This window comes from Nanorana parkeri, unplaced genomic scaffold, assembly GCF_000935625.1.
Source record: "Nanorana parkeri isolate BGI_ZX_2015 unplaced genomic scaffold, ASM93562v1 scaffold969, whole genome shotgun sequence".
Taxonomy (NCBI): Eukaryota; Metazoa; Chordata; class Amphibia; order Anura; family Dicroglossidae; genus Nanorana; species Nanorana parkeri.
Genome location: NW_017307237.1, coordinates 111976 through 128210, shown reverse-complemented (window position 1 = coordinate 128210; position 16235 = coordinate 111976). Strand labels below are relative to the sequence as shown.

The window sequence follows — 16235 nt, the reverse complement described above, 5'->3', positions numbered from 1 at the left end:
AATTTAGTAAAAGTTTTTTTACAACTCATATAAAATGCTTATATATATATACTGTATGTTTTTTTAATTATTGCACTTCACCTGAAGAACTGTTATCTCCATTTTCCAAACAGTTATAAATAGAGCTGCAGCTAATGATTATTTTCAAAATCGATTAGTTAGCCGATTATTAAGTTCGATTAATCGGTTAATCGGAAAAATAAAATACATTTTAAAAAATGGCTCCAGTGATGGACTACTAGTTTGTATTGAGGTTGTAGTCCATCACAGGAGCAAGCTTGGAGCGGTGGAAGTAAAAAAAAATGGTGTGGTGTGCAATATAGTGAAATGGAAAGTGTAAAATTATACAGCAATGAATGCAGAATGGCAGCGGCTATAGAGGACTACAAATCCCAGCAATAGTACATTATACAGCGCAATGCAGAATATCACCAGCTATAGAGGACTACAACAAATCCCAGCAATAGTACATTATAGCTGGCGGTATTCTGCATTGCGCTGTATAATGTACTGTTGCTGGGTTTTGTAGTCCTCTATAGCTAGTGGTATTCGGCATTGCACCACTGTATAATGTATTATTGCTGGGATTTGTAGTCCTCTATACAGCGCAGTGCAGAATATCACCAACTATAGAGGAGTACAACAAATCCCAGCAATACATTCTACATACAGTGTAGAATGTATTGCTGGGATTTGTATTCCTATGTATAATATACAGCACAATGTACCATCAGCTATAGAGGAATACAAATCCCAGCAATACATTATAGAGCACCATGTGTGGGAAAGTGCAGGCTTACCTGAGCAGTCTTCCAGCAACTTGCTTCTGAGATCGGGCCTGTCTATCGGCGGCTGTCATCCCCCCACACCTGCTCCTCCTTACTACATCTCCCCGCGTCCCTGTGCCGATCGTGGATGTGGGCGGGCGGTGAGTGTGAGGCGGGGAGGAGGTGCGGCGTGAAGAGCGTGGATGCGGGCGGGTCTGGCAGCGGCGAGCGTGAGGTGGGGAGGAGGTGCGGCGCACAGCGTGTGGAGCTGTGAACAGGGCCAACTGATCGGAAGCCGATTAATCGATTATTGAAAAAGTTGACAACTTTTTCAATAATCGATTATAATCGAATATGTCGATTAGTTGTTGCAGCCCTAGTTATAAACACTCTAACAAATTATGCAATTTACATGGCAAATCTACAATTCTATCAGGATCATAGGCGTGAACCTGCACATTCATAAATAAAATCCCTGTATATGATTACATATCCTAATATCTAAAACATATATATACGTATGGCTGCAAAATGTGTACCATCACTTGGAAAGGACATTATATATTATTAGTGAGGGCTAAACTGCTAGCTTTCATTAGTTTAATAATATGAACAAGATTAGAATAAGGAGAAAAAGAGATAAACCCTGAATTTGCACCGGTATTTTACATTGCAGTAGATATGAAGTTAGTGGGCTTTGGTATTTTGTTGACATCTCCATTAGCAAATGTATATAATTTTGTATATAGATTATAGCTATAGTTTAATTAATCAATATACTCTATGTGTGATCTCAATATCTTGTTGGTTGATTTGGTCCTGAAAGTGTTTATAATTCACTTTCAATAGATGCTACAGGGTATCATACAATAGGGTCCACAGACAAATCAGGGCCAATATTGTTTTTCTGGACAATGGGTGCAAATTCTCTTTAGTCTCTAACTAAAAGCTTCAAAGCATCCTATTATTTAGATTAGCAATAAGGTTTCCACCCTCTTAACAAAGCATAGTGTAGCCTGAGGTGAACTTACAAACAGCTGCACATTTGTAATTTTCCCTTCAGATTTTAGGTACAGTAAAGTAATTAAAGATTTGCATAGATGGAGTTGGATGCTGTAACAAAGGGCATTTTAAAAATATCCAATCCCCAAAGGACTATTCTAATTTGATTAGATTAGTACTTGGAGGCCACTAATCCATGCCACTTCATGTATATCTATGGAAGAAACCCCTATATCAATCCAAAACTTTGGAGGAAAAAATGAGTCTTTAGGATCACCAGAATGATGCCCTCATTTGATACTGAACTGGTAATTATACAGGTATACCCTAAAAGCACTTTTATGTTTGACTGTATATCCCGCTGTCTGTGCATGTTTGATTCTTTTACTTTTTGTTTGGTAGTTAAATAGGTTGGTGGTTCACTGTATGTAGGGCTTATCACTATATACCAATAAATCTTCTGGTAAATCCTCATGATAAAAGACTTGTAGGTATGAATGCTGAAAAACTGAACTGAACTGAAAAATAAATAAGAGTAGACTACTTCCAGAAATTCTAATTTTTGATTCAATTATTTACTCTAACATGTTCCTTTCTAATATGTTCCTTCCTTTTAAGCACTGCAAAATCTAGAGTAGTATCTAACATTTCTTAACATGCCATCATTAACTGACACTAGGCACATGACAAGTCTGTGTAAATAGGCTAACAGTAGAATAGGCAGTAAATCCCCTCTGGGAATGGTACCGTTATACTCAAAAATTCCACTTTATTAACTCACTGAAAAGAACACTTCCGCCCCCAAACGGCTGACCCTGTTCGAACGCTGCTGCTACTCTGACCCGCACTCTCCAGGCGTCATCTCCCTACTCTTCTCTGCTCTCTTCATCCTCTCCCTCTCTTGCTCCTTATCAACGCAAGTAGCATGAGGAGTTGGGTAGGTCCCTGACACCAGAGGAATGGCAGCTTACCTGGTTAGCGGTAGCTCATTGCTCCCGCAATCTGCTTGCAATTGAGAACTCCTACAAAGTGATGTATCGTTGGTATTACACGCCTGCCCGTCTAGTGAAATATATTCCAACCTACTCTCCGCATTGCTTCCGAGGCTGTACTACACCAGGCACCATGCTCTACATCTGGTGGACATGTCCCCATGTGTCCCGCCTTTGGAACAATGTATATGGCCTAATTTGTTCTCTTTTCCAAGTTTCCTTGCAAAGGGAACCATGTGAGGCATTGTTGCTGCAGCCAATTTCACAATTGACGCATTTTCAAAGACTCCTAGCATCCCACATCTTTGTTGCCACCAAAATGACTATCGCCAGAGTGTGGAAAACTCCATCCCTGAGTTTCGGGGAGGTCAAAAATCGCCACAACGATATTTTGGTGAATGAAAAACTGACGGCTATACTGTCTGACACACATGATCGCTTCCTAACGATTTGGCAGCCCTGGATTGGTTATTCCAGACCACCATCTTTCAACTCACAGCTGTTATCCATCTAGAGCCTTTGTACTTCCTCCTCCCTCTTCATGCCCATCTCCTCCTATAATGCACTTTCTCCTACCCCACCTTCCTCTTGTTCCTTCCCACCACTTGTCTTCTCCCTCCCTGTATCTTCTGTTGTACTCCTAGTCCTTCCTCTTTTCCTTTTCCCCAAGCGTCACAGTCGCTTGATGTGTTCTTTCCCTTCTGGAATCCATGCCATGTTTCACAATGTTGATAGACCTATGGGCCTCCCTTTCTAAAGGATCAGAATGCTGAATTGAAGTGTTTCTTCTACTGTGATCCTTTTTCCTTGCCTCCTTATGTTTGCCCATTAGGCCTGTACAGTACTGTTCTTATCATGACATTTTTCATGATCCTTCATACTAAACTTGTTGGTTACCCACAGTACCTTGTTGTGCTCTGCGCAGCACTAAGAATGTGTGCTTTCTGTATTATTATTTGCCACATGGCTTGCAAGCCAATAAAATCTTTGTGAAAGATGAATATCTTTTTAAAACGAAAACAAGCATGTTTTGGTTTCACTGAGTTTTAGCATAATAAAGGACTTGAGTTTTTTCTTACCTTGTTAAGGATAAATCTTTGCTGATTGTCAAGATTTTCATTCCCTGGAGACTGAGAAGAATTAGGAGTGAAGACAATCAAATAATTTTTTGGTTGGACTGAGTTTGAACAAACTCTATATTGAGTGTGTTGGGAATTAATCCAACTACCCCCGGTATTAGAACAGATATTATAATTTTCTTGTAATTTAATTGCTTGTTGGTATGATTAAGCATCCTAGATCACTTTCTGGTCCTTTTCCCCACTTTAGCTGCAAATTATACAGTACATTGCAGTATTCTTGGTACCATGTTTACAAAAAATATTCCTAACTTAACATCACATCCGTATTGGTACCATGCTGCAAGACTTTAGAAGAGCACTTTCATAGAGCATATTAGACAGAGAGCTTAATTCTATCTCTAAGATGGCTGAACTCAGTCATTGCCTATGGATAGTGTCTAACATAATGATACATTATCAAGGGAAGACTTTATATACATTACACTAAGCAATTAACACATAATGTAGAATAGGGATAATCACATATTCAGAAAATATGTTTATTCTATATTCACATATACATATTTTACTAATATGTTCGTGTGACTAAACTAGCTGTAAGTAGTTAGGAAGGAAGTTAGTAAGTTGATTAAACAGCAGATTATATTATCTATTGAAGCTGTGGATTTACTAAATCCACTCCAGTAAATTGATAAAGAGCTAACAATAGTTTTAATTTTCATAGATTTTAAAGAAATGTTCAATAAATGGTCGAAATATGATGTGGTATAAGTCATGGCCATGAAAAAAACTAAATGCTAGGAAACAACATCATAGTTTTTTTTAAAATGATGGATGCTTGGATAAGTATTCAGTGCATCAAGTTGTGATTTACTGTACAAATGATGAAGATGATAATTTTATTATATAATGTATCCCCATAAAAGGTATTTGATAATGATAATATACATAAGAGGATGTATATGTACTGTATGTTTGTAAAACCCAAAACCATGTGCATTAAAAATGTTAGTAAAATATGCAAACATCACCGAATCAGTTTCAGGTAGATTTCAAAGCAGGAAACAAGATGACAATTTTGTCTCTAACAGTACACCTAGGATTTCCAAAGAACTGAATGTTTTAGCTTAACTAACCAGCTGTCACACTTGACAATAGACGTGTGCACAACAAAAAAAATTGTTTCCAAATGAAAATGAAAAATGTTTTCATTCGTTTTGTCAAAGGAAGCACATTTTTATGTTGTTTTGAGTTCGGAGGCAACAAGCCTCTGAATCCGAAATGGCACACTAAAAAAGCAGAACGAGCGGCGGCCATATCGGCTGACGGCTTGTTCTGCGCATGCGCACCGCCATTTTGGAGTAGATCTTGGTATACACCAAGATGGCAGCGTCCGCATTTTCTAGCCCCGCCATCTTGGTGTATACCAAAATCTACTCCAAAATGGCGGTGTGCATGCGCAGAACGCGCCAGCCGCCGCTCATTCAGCGTGTGACGTCACCGTCATGTGACATCACACGCACCTCCTCCAAGATGGCGGCGGGTATGTGCAGAACACGCTGATGGCCAATATGGCCACCAGCGTGTTCTGAAAATGAATTTATGTATGCCTGAATATCGTTTTAGTATATTCGGGCATATATTACATTTGTTATTTCGGATTTGGATGAACTGCCAAATCAACTGATTTTCGTTGATTTGCAGGTTCATCCGAATCTGAAAGCACATGTCTAATTGACAATGTCATTTTATGAGGTGGTGCAATGAGTGTAATGAACTGATATATGATCTTTCGTTTTACTTGCAATAAATGGAAGATTGTTTAAGAGCCACCAACTAATGTAATCTTAAAAATCTGACTGCTTGGTTGTAACTATCAACAGGCATATTTTTTATAGACATAGTTTTTTTTTTTAGCAATAAGATTTTATTGAAAAGTATATAGCGAGTTTACAGCAAATAGTCATACAGTAACTTTTCAAAGTAATAAAAGAGACATCAAGTGATTAGATGTTATACATTTTAAGAGGAAGGGTCTCCACCAAAATGAAACCATCCTTATGTAGTCAAGATAAACTAATGACATTTCAGCTTAAAAGAGGAAAAAAATAATATAAAACTACTGAGGGCATCATTAATGATGACGTCGACCTTAACTTATGGTCTATCAATTAACTATATAATTAACTAAACAGAGCATTACATTTACAGAATATAAACTATAAATTGTTCTCACAGCGTAACTGGGACTTGTTAGGGCAATTTGTAGTAGTAAAGGGTCTAGGTTGGAAAATGTGTTAGGTCTTTTCTAGGTCTAAGTCTGTACAGGGGTCTGTTTGAGAGATTCATAAAGACATGCAAAGCTAGTTGGTATGGACCGGAGCTTGCTTATTACATGTGAGGCTTGTTGAAGAGGTTTGGTCGCCATATTCTATTTCTTTAAACCACTGTAAAGGGGCCAGATCCTTCAGCCTGACCGATCGTATCCGGTAGTGGCCAGAATAAATGAGCGCAAATTATTCATGTGGTTAACAGAGATATCTTTTTGAATAAAGTCGTCCCATTCTGAAACGTTTTTAGCCCGAACAGTATTACTGTTGAGCACATCTAACAGGTCCATAGAAAAGAATTTGAAGAGTAGACATAGTTTTTAATGAAAGACATTTTTTTTGCACCATAAATATTCTTTAAGTGGCAACTAGTTTTCATGAAACATTTTTATCCAATTTTACTTTGTTTATGAAGAAACTGTTCCATTCCATTCATGAATCTCAAGCTCATGATTATGATAATTTGAGAGAAGATGCCTTTGGTAACATTTTCCATAGATTTTAACACTTTTTGTTTACCTTTCAAGCACTGTGCACAAAGCATTTACCACAACACATACTAGCTGTAGTAGGCTATCACTGCAGTTGTAACTTCATACTGCTGTTTAGCAGAGAAACATTGGATATTTGGAAGGCAAGTTTCCCAATATCCTACATTTCTTTAATCAGTGTGAGACTAAGGATGTAATCAGAGTGACACTTATTAGTTCACAACTCAAAATAATAAGCATTTCTAACAGTTGAATTGAAGAGCAATATAGATGTAAAGTATCCACAAAGGCGGTCAAGTTTAGGTTAGATTACATTTTAGCTCTATATGAAATTGATAAATATCATATTGAATGATAGCAAAGGCTGGTTGCAAGATTTAAAACTACCCTTAGTAACTAACTATATAAAACACACACAAAAAATTATACACAATACAAACAGATGATTAAAAAAAATTGACCTTGCACAGCACATGCATGCAGGTTAAACTTTTTAAACATGTTTTATTTACAGAAAGTTTTTGACCTTCTGTAAATAATTGGTATCCTGCTCTACATTTGGTATTCTATCCTGCTCTACATGATAAGGAATTATTATGCATATACTCGTCAGAAAATCTCAAAGATATCAAACTGTAGAATAGATTTTTCTGAAAAGGTTGAAGCATATTTGTATGGCTGTTTCTGTACACCACAGTACATTTTAATGCATGTATACAATTACAGGACACAATGTGCACATTTAAGAAAAAATTCTTAAATGCATACATACAGGCAAATACTAAGGCCAATGTACCTACCAGCATGTCTTTAGAGGGTCGGAATAAACCACAAAATCTGGAGGAAACTCATGGAAGCAATACAATACAAAACAGTATTAACGGTAGTAGCCAGCAAAATATGCCATAGGGAACAAAAGCAAAAAAAACGTGGATAGCAGGGAGAAACAGGTATTGAACAACTTGACCAACAACAGGAATATGATAAGCCAAACAAAAATATAAGGTGCAGAATAACTAAAGTCAAATATAGGATGAATCATATCAATATTAAAGATCCATAGGGACATGAGTGTAGTGGAGAAAGTATTCTTGGGGTGGAGAGAACAAAAAGGGCATGTAAGCCCCATATTAATCCTGTGGAAGTCGGTAATGAGGAAAACACTGAGAGCAAGGAGGTTAGAAGAAACGGATGAAGAAAAAGGAAAGAAAGAAAGAAAGAAAGAAAGAAAGAGAAAGTAAAAGCAAGAGAGGGAAGAGAAAGGGAAGAGAGAGAGGGAAGAGAAAGAAGAACAGGAGTATGCAGTTGCATATGAGGGTACAAAGAAATTTGCCATACTGTCTGCGGGCTGGGACTCCACCACAAGGACAGTATGCAGCAAGCCCGGGCTGCAATAACCATATGTATGAGGACTGAGTGTCGGTAGGTCTTGAGAGGAATAGAATTGGGATGTGGGACAAAGAAGGTGGGGTCCCCGGGGATGGGGAAATTAGCAAATTAAGTAAGTGGACTTGATCCCAAAAGGTCTGTAGTCTGGAACAGGACCAGAAAATATGAAGCATGTCAGCATTAGGAGAGGCACACCTCTAGCAGTTCTCAGAATATGTGTGGAAGACTTCATAACCTGATTCCTGATATCTATTGCTGATGGAAGATTTAAAGGAAAGAGAAAGAAGTTTGTCGCAGGCAGTAGGGGAGAAGGTAATGTTCAGATCATGTTCCCACTTTAGCAAAGTAAGGAGGGGGGGGCACGTCATCTTGGAGGAGAAGTTTGTTGCAAAAGGATAGGGAATGTCATAATTGTCCTTGGTGCGCATATTCCCATTCAAAAACAGTTGGTTGTCTAGTGAATGTGTATGTAGGTGGGAGAGAATGCAAAAATAGGCCAATTGCATTCATTTTAGGGAGATAAAATGCTAAATGTAAGATCAGAACAAATATCCATGTGGGTGAGCCAATGAGGATCTCGGAGAAATTGGAAAGCGTGGTATTTGTTGGTCTGCCAAAGGCGTGCAAATCCGGGGTCTTGAAGGCTCGGGTGAAATAAGGGATTACCCATCACCGGAAACAAGAGTGACGGAAGTGGAGAGACTGAGCTAGACTTAAACATGGCCTTAGCGATAGATAACGTGGGTAGAAATGTAGGATGGGTATGAAGTTCCAAAGGAACCATGGAAGGACACCATGGGAGCCTAGAGATAGTAATTGTTCCATGGAAATTCATAATTTGGAGTCTAAGTGCCTGAACCAGTCAAGGACACGGGTAAGGTGGATAGCTGAATAATAAAGGTGAGCATTGGGGAGTGCCATACCACCCAAATGCACTGGGCGATGCAGTTTCCAATGCTGCAGCCGAGCAGGCTTTTCAGACCAAATTAACTAAAAAAAGAGATCAGACCAAGCAGAAAAATTAAAAAGGAATGTGAATTGAATGGGCCAGCATTGGGTAGAGAAGCCTAGGGAGAATGTTTTGTTTCAGGATATTGCAACAGCCCACATAGGAAAAGGTGTCTTTAGTCCAGGTTTGTAAATCGTTAGAGATTGAAGAGAGTAAAGGGGAAAGTTTTCTTGGAAGATGGATGAAGTGTCCTTCAGGAGGTGTATGCCTAAGTATTTAAGGGACCTAGTGGTCCACCGGAAAGGGAAATTAGGACAGACTCTACAAAATCGATCCTCAGAAAATGATACATGTAGAGCCTCCAATTTCTGAAAGTTAATATGGAAGTTTGACAGAGCTCCAGATACTTTAATATCTGAGAGGAGAACAGAGACAGAAATTTCTGGGGAAGTTAAGAAGAAGAGGAGGTATTTGTTCGCAAAGGCAGCAACCTTATGATGAGTGGTGCCCATGTAAACTCCCTTGATGTTGGTGTTATTCCATTTGGTAGGCAGGAACGGATCCATGGTCAAAATGAATATGAGAGGGGACGGGGGGCAACCTGCTGCTAGAAACGGAGAAAGAGGGGATAGCACCCCATTAATGCAAACTTTCACAAAGGGCATGAGTGTAAGGCCTGAATCCACCTAAGCATAAAGGGACCCAACCCAAAGATCTGTAGGGTAAAGTGCATAAATTCCCAGTTGACCCTGTCAAATGCCTTCTCAGCATCAGAAGAGAGAATAATGCAAGCTGCATTCTGAGACAGTGCTGAGTGGAGGACATTAAGAGCCCAGGTGGTATTGTCTCTGGCCTAACTGGAGGGGACAAACCCTGCATGATCAAGGTGACTTAGAACACACAGATAGGGAGCAAGTCACCGGTATAGGATTTTTGCAAACTATTTAGTATCCATGACACTGGGAGGGATCCTTCCCCTCCTTTGGGAGGACAGTGATATGTGCCAAAAGGGATTCAGGTGGGATGGAGTAGCCGTCCCTCAATGAATTCAGAGCAGCTACAAAAGGGAACAATATAAACTGCTTGTAATAAGAAAAGGAGAAGCCATCAGGCCCTAGGGACTTACCCATCTGTGTACACTTAAAAGCTATTTCCAACTCCGTGGTAGTGATGGGTACGTTCTACTGAGAAATACGTGTAGTCCTGATCAGTTGGGTGATGTACACGCCACACATCCAACAGCTGGAGAAGAGGCATTTCTTGATCCGTTTAAGCGCCGCAAAGGAAAGGTGAGATGAGGAGGACAAAGAGACTTGCTTGGGGTCTAAGAGAAGGTTAAAGTCACCTCCTATATTAAGAGTCCCTGCCCAGAAATCAGCTAGCTTAAGAAGAACACGTTCCAAGAACGAAATTTGGTGCTGATTGGGGAGGTAAACATTAGCTAAGTAACAACCTGGTAACCAATAACTCCCTTAATGAAAATAACCCGGCCTACCTCCATTAAGGACCAGGGAGTAGAGCAAGAAAAAATAGTACTGATGTCCCCCTGAGATTTTTTGTTGAGGGAGGAAACTGGTTCAAGAAGGTGGCGAAGCCAGTCATCAACATGGCAGAGAGAGATGCCCAGAACGTCAGCAGCTCCACGAATATCCAATGGGCCTCTGATCTGGTAAGAGCTAGAGTCCTTGCGGATGATCAGATGTAGGGGGGTACCCGCTCCCACCCACCAAACAGAATCCAACAGGGGCCTCAGCATAGCTTTCAGGCACAAGGTGTTCCTGCAGAGGTCAGGTAAGAGTTGAAGCATAGCCCCATCAAATTCAAGATAGATTCCTTGAGAGGGAACAGGTCCACCCAGCAGATGACATCCCGGGGTCTATTGGAAGACTGTGGCGGGGACCCAGAGCGCAATGCACTCTGTCCAGCACAATGTCCCGAGGGCATGATTCTCCTAGCAACTGATGGAAGATAGCAGTAACGTCTCGTAAAGATGAGCAGGGGTTGCTTCAGAGCAATAGCTGAAGAAAAAGAGGTAGACTCTTGTCCCAGGGACAGTACCCGGGAAGAAAGGGCCGATTGTTGGTGAGATGTCAGGTACTTCAACAAGGAACAAAATTCAGTGGGTACATCAGAGGGGACAGTTGATACAGACGGTGCTGGCAGACCTGGCTGGTCCGAGTCAGAGGCTGGAGAGGCAGGAGGCTTAAAAAAGGAGTTCTGGAGAGCTGCAAGTGGACCGGGGGGACGGACAGGGGGGGGGGCATCAGGGCAAGAGTCGGAGCCGCATGAGGCAGAAGCTAACGCCATATTGTATTTCCCCCAGGTCAGGGTTGGAAGGAAAGAATTTGTTCAGATCTGCCTTGGGATGGACACTATGACTGCCACGATCTTTGCCCTGTTTAGGCATGAAGGCGAGAGGGAGAAAAAGTAGATATATAAGGCTCAGGTGCAGATAATAGGTAGATGAAAACCCGGAGCTTCTCTAATCATCTGCTCATGAAGTCATGCTCAGGACATGCCCCCAGGGATTTCTAAGCCTGAAACATTGTTGATCAATGAATTAGATAATGCATAAATATTCACTTAGCTAAATAAAGGGGGACATCTGCCGCCTAGTAGACAAAATAAGTAAATAGAAAATGGCAAATTTATAAAACAAGTAATACCTAATTCACAAGAGGTAAATCATCATAATTGTGATAAAACTGTGGTAAAACCACTGTCACAAAAACATCTTTTTACCTTTGTCTTTAAAATCAATGCATATTGATAAGTAAATATTTTTTTATTTTTTTTTTAGCAAATTAGTAAGTGTGTATAAGGCCTGCTTTATTCCTGGTTTATAATGGCTGTAGTGATTCCTATGCATTCTAATGTATGGAAATGACAACATATAGTTGTATAAGGATGCAGGTACTTCTATAAAGTTTTTATTTTGTATTTCAGTTCTCCTTTTGATAATGATAAAAAATAAACAGACAAATCCAGACTTCCCTTTGTATGATTATAGAATGAAGCATTTTGTCCACTGAAAACTGATGTTTTAAGCTGAAATGGATGCTTTACAGTGTCGGCCAATACTATGCAACTGATAAGTGTAACTTTACAATGAGGATGACCACAAAAAAAGGCATTTAGCCACTGGAGTTGGTGAGAGTAACCAGTAAATATAATTTTGGGCTGGACTGTAAGCAATTTTTAGGTACCACACATTATCATATCAAATGGATAATATAATACCTCCTCTACATCTTGGGTCTTTACCAGGTTTCATGTCTACCAGGATAAACTGTAAACAAATGTATTGGGAACTCCGCTAAGACTTCCATTTCACTTCCCATATTGCACAGCCAGTAGCTTAACAGAAAGGCATAATTATTGTATTATTATTTATAGTTAGTCCATAAAGCGCACAACTGAGGAGACAGAAATGTATAGTGTTTGGTAAATCTAAGATATAGGTGAATTTAAAAGATGGTCTGCTTGTTGGACCTAAGTCACTTTTAGTATTTCTAGTGCTGTAGTACTCTTAATTTTCATCATTTTAAATTGTGCTTCCATCTTCATAAAATATGAACACACTTTCCCAAACTAACACATCAATTCCTGCATGGCATATATTGTATATGTAAGGCTTTTCCTACCTTATATGAAGAATTTATAATGGCTCCTTGTGGGTTTGAAAGTTCTTCATTGCTTGGAGTTTGAAGGTTATTTGGAGTAAAGACTATTAAGTCATTCTTGGCTTGAACTGAGTTTGTGCTCTGAACCCTATATTGAGTGTGTTGAGAATACATCCAACTTCCTCCAGTGTTGGAACAGACCTTGTAACTTTCCTTCAAATCATTGACCTCGTCTCTGTATGTTTGCCATCTTAAAACAGTGAACGCAATTAGAGTTATAAGGAATATACTTGAAATTATACAGATAGCTATAACTAAATAAACATTTGTATCAGAGAATTCATCATTTCTGTTTTTGTATTCATCCTTTTCAAACTTCAATTCCTCTCCTGGGTCCACCAACGTGATTACAATTTGAGTGACAGCTGTCATGATTGGTTCTCCGTTGTCTTGAGCTACAACTAATAAATTGTATTCTTCATAATCAGAGTCAGTGAATGGACGTTTTAAATTAATTTCTCCGGTTTCATAAGAGATGGCAAAAGGTGCCTTTTCTAAACGATCCTTAAAATTATAAGATATTAAAGCATTGTATCCAGAATCAAGGTCCACTGCTTTCACTTTTCCTACTAGATATCCAGATTTTGCTGACTTGGGTGTTTTAAGTGTGATTGCAGAATAAAGAGGGGCGAATGTTGGTGCATTGTCATTAATATCTTCAATGAATACATTTAGAGTGAGATTTGAACTGAGAGGTGATAAACCAGCATCAGTGGCTTTTATATGGCACTGGAAGTAGGTAACTTGTTCATGATCAAATGACACTAAAGCAAATACTTTTCCATTCTCTGGATTGATGGAGATGTAGGAGGAGATGGGAATCCCATCAACGGTACTACCACTGACTGAATATGTGATGAAAGAATTCTGTCCAATATCTGGGTCAGAGGCTGATGCTGTGTAGACATGAGAACCAGGTGGGTTGTTTTCCTTGATAAAGATTGTATCAACTGGCCATTGAAACTGGGGTACATTGTCATTGACATCGCTTATATCAATTTTAACAATTTGAGAAACTGACAGAGGTGGAAACCCTTCATCTTTTGCAGTAATTAAAACTTCATAATGAGATTTTTTTTCATAATCTAATTGTCCATTTACAGTCAAGGAAAAATCCCCTGTAAATGCAGGATATATTTTGAAGGGTGTATGTTCTAATAAGTAACAACTGACTTTGCCATTTGAGCCTGAATCTTTATCATGTACACTGATTATTGCAACTGTTGTCCCCTGTGGCGAATCCTCTGGCACGGGGACTGATAATGATGTCACCATCATCTCAGGAGGATTGTCATTGACATCAACAACAGTTACTAAAACTTTGCAGTGCCCAACAATTGGGTGTTCTCCATTGTCAGTAGCATCAATCTGAATTTCATACATGCTTGTTGTTTCAAAATCCACATTCCCTTTTACTCTTATTTCTCCTGTGTGTTTATCAAGGTTAAAACTATTTCTAACATCTTCTTTAACCATTTTGCTAAATTCATATAATATTTCAGCATTTTTTCCTACATCCAGGTCTGTGGCATTTAACTTGATCACAAGGGTTCCTTTATGAGCATTTTCAGGCACACTGCACTGATAAAATGGCTGAGTAAAAGATGGAGCATTATCATTGACATCTTCCACAGTAATCACAATTTGGGTTGTACCACTTAGTCTTGGCTTGCCTCCATCAAATGCTGTCAGTGTCAAGTTGTGAACTGACTGCTCTTCCCTGTCTAGAGACTTCTTTAGCACAATTTCCAATGATCTGATTTGGTTCATATATTTCTGAAAATCCAGAAAGAAATAATCACTAGCACTGAGCTCATAATTAGTAATATAATTTGTTCCTAGATCTGGATCAACAGCTCCCTCTATTGGGAAACGAGATCCTACAGGTCTGAGTTCTGAAATCAGAAGATGGTTCAAAGAGGAGAAGAAAGATGGACTATTGTCATTTATATCTTCTATTTCTACATCTACACGATACATCTGCACAGGCTTGTCTATAATAACCTGCAAAGGAATAATACAGATTGGTGTATTTTGACAAATCAGCTCTCTGTCTATTGTCTCTTTAACAAACAATATTCCATTCTGCAGATTCACCTGAAAATATTCCTTTTCATCTCTAGAGACAACACGCAACATTCGGGAGTTAATCTCACCTAAATCCAGTCTGAGGTCCTGAGCAATTCTTCCAACAAAGGTGCCGTGTTTGGATTCCTCCGGGATGATATAATGCAGCTGACAAAAGACTACATCCCAAGATATGTGTACTAAAAGAAAATTCACCAGATTGTTCCATGGTTGATAACCTTGTTTTAGGCTGAACATTTCTAGTGCTATATGATGATAAAGGTGGTAATTCACTTTCCAGGAAGATCCTCGGCATGGAATAGAAAATTGATCATGGACGACATCCCTAAAGTAAGAAGCTCTGCCATCAACAATGAATATTTTCCTTTAATACCTCACCATAAGTAGGTTTGGAGTGTCATCTAGTGTCCTTTTTTGATATTGCAACCAGAATAACTGCAATGATAGTATAACTATTTAAACAAATTGGTTTACTGTTTGATTTTATTTTTGTAACATAAGTCTGTAGAATTGCATATTGATAAAGATATCAATAATATTTAGAAAAAACTTAAACTACAGTCGTGTTCATTTTTATTAGTGCTGTAATAGGATATTTCTGATGATGAAACTTTTTCATTACTGATTTTTAATACCTATATTTTACATGAAAGGCACCCTCACATACTAAGAAGTGCTATTTTCCAGATATAATTGTAGGCAAAAGGTAAATAATTCAGGGTACTGAAAAGGCACAATGAACATTTTTAGATATTACCTTTAACATATTAAATTATCCCTTTCTTGAGTTCAGGTCCACTTTATCATAATAATTGCAAAAAGTATATACCAATTGTATATTGGCATGCCTCATCATTGAATTCCAAACTATACCAGGATAACCTGAACAGTACTGGATAGCTGCAAACAAACACAATTTAAAACAGATTGTAGAAAAGAGGATTTAACTATAAAATAAGCCAAATAAGGTGCTTGGGCTTTAAGTGCATGCTACTACTGAGATTGTGCAGTGTTTAAAGGTATATCCTGTTGGCAGGAAACCTGTGTAAGACCCAGAGGTCACTCATGGGTCTATATCACCCTATGATGATCACCTATGGTCCCATTCAACCAATGCAACAGATTTAAGCAGGTGGGCAGGGTTTATCTATGTAGTAATAACAAGAACTTTCAACCATTAGAAGAACTTTTTACCACACAGAGAGATTTTATAACTTGCAAAAAAATCTGTATGATTGGGCTCTATTCAGCACCTTTTCCATGAGAAGATTACATCTTCACTATGCTGTATGTGTACCACATGTACACATCAACCAAATCAGCTGGTTCACACAATAGAGTAAAGCAAAAGAAGATGTGCCTCTTGAAAGTATTTACTTTTTCAGTCAGGCAAAAGAAAGTCTAACAGATGGGTATAAGCTGAAACATTTGTAGGAGAGAAAAAAGTGTAGCTTTTATGATC

At 38.8% G+C, this 16235-nt stretch overlaps 1 protein-coding gene across 4 annotated transcripts in view; it reads right to left on the bottom strand.

Annotated features, from left to right (window-relative positions):
• LOC108795466 (protocadherin alpha-C2-like) overlaps window positions 1-16235 on the bottom strand; it is a 254355-nt gene that overhangs the window by 143120 nt on the left and 95000 nt on the right. The window contains exon 1 of one of the 4 annotated variants that reach the window (XM_018566720.1): window positions 12647-15010. The exons of the other annotated variants lie outside the window; for them this stretch is intronic. Within the exon in view, the coding sequence (XP_018422222.1) occupies window positions 12647-15010 (2364 nt within the window). Of the gene's footprint in view, window positions 1-12646; window positions 15011-16235 lie in introns of those variants that run through there. 4 annotated transcript variants of the gene reach the window in all.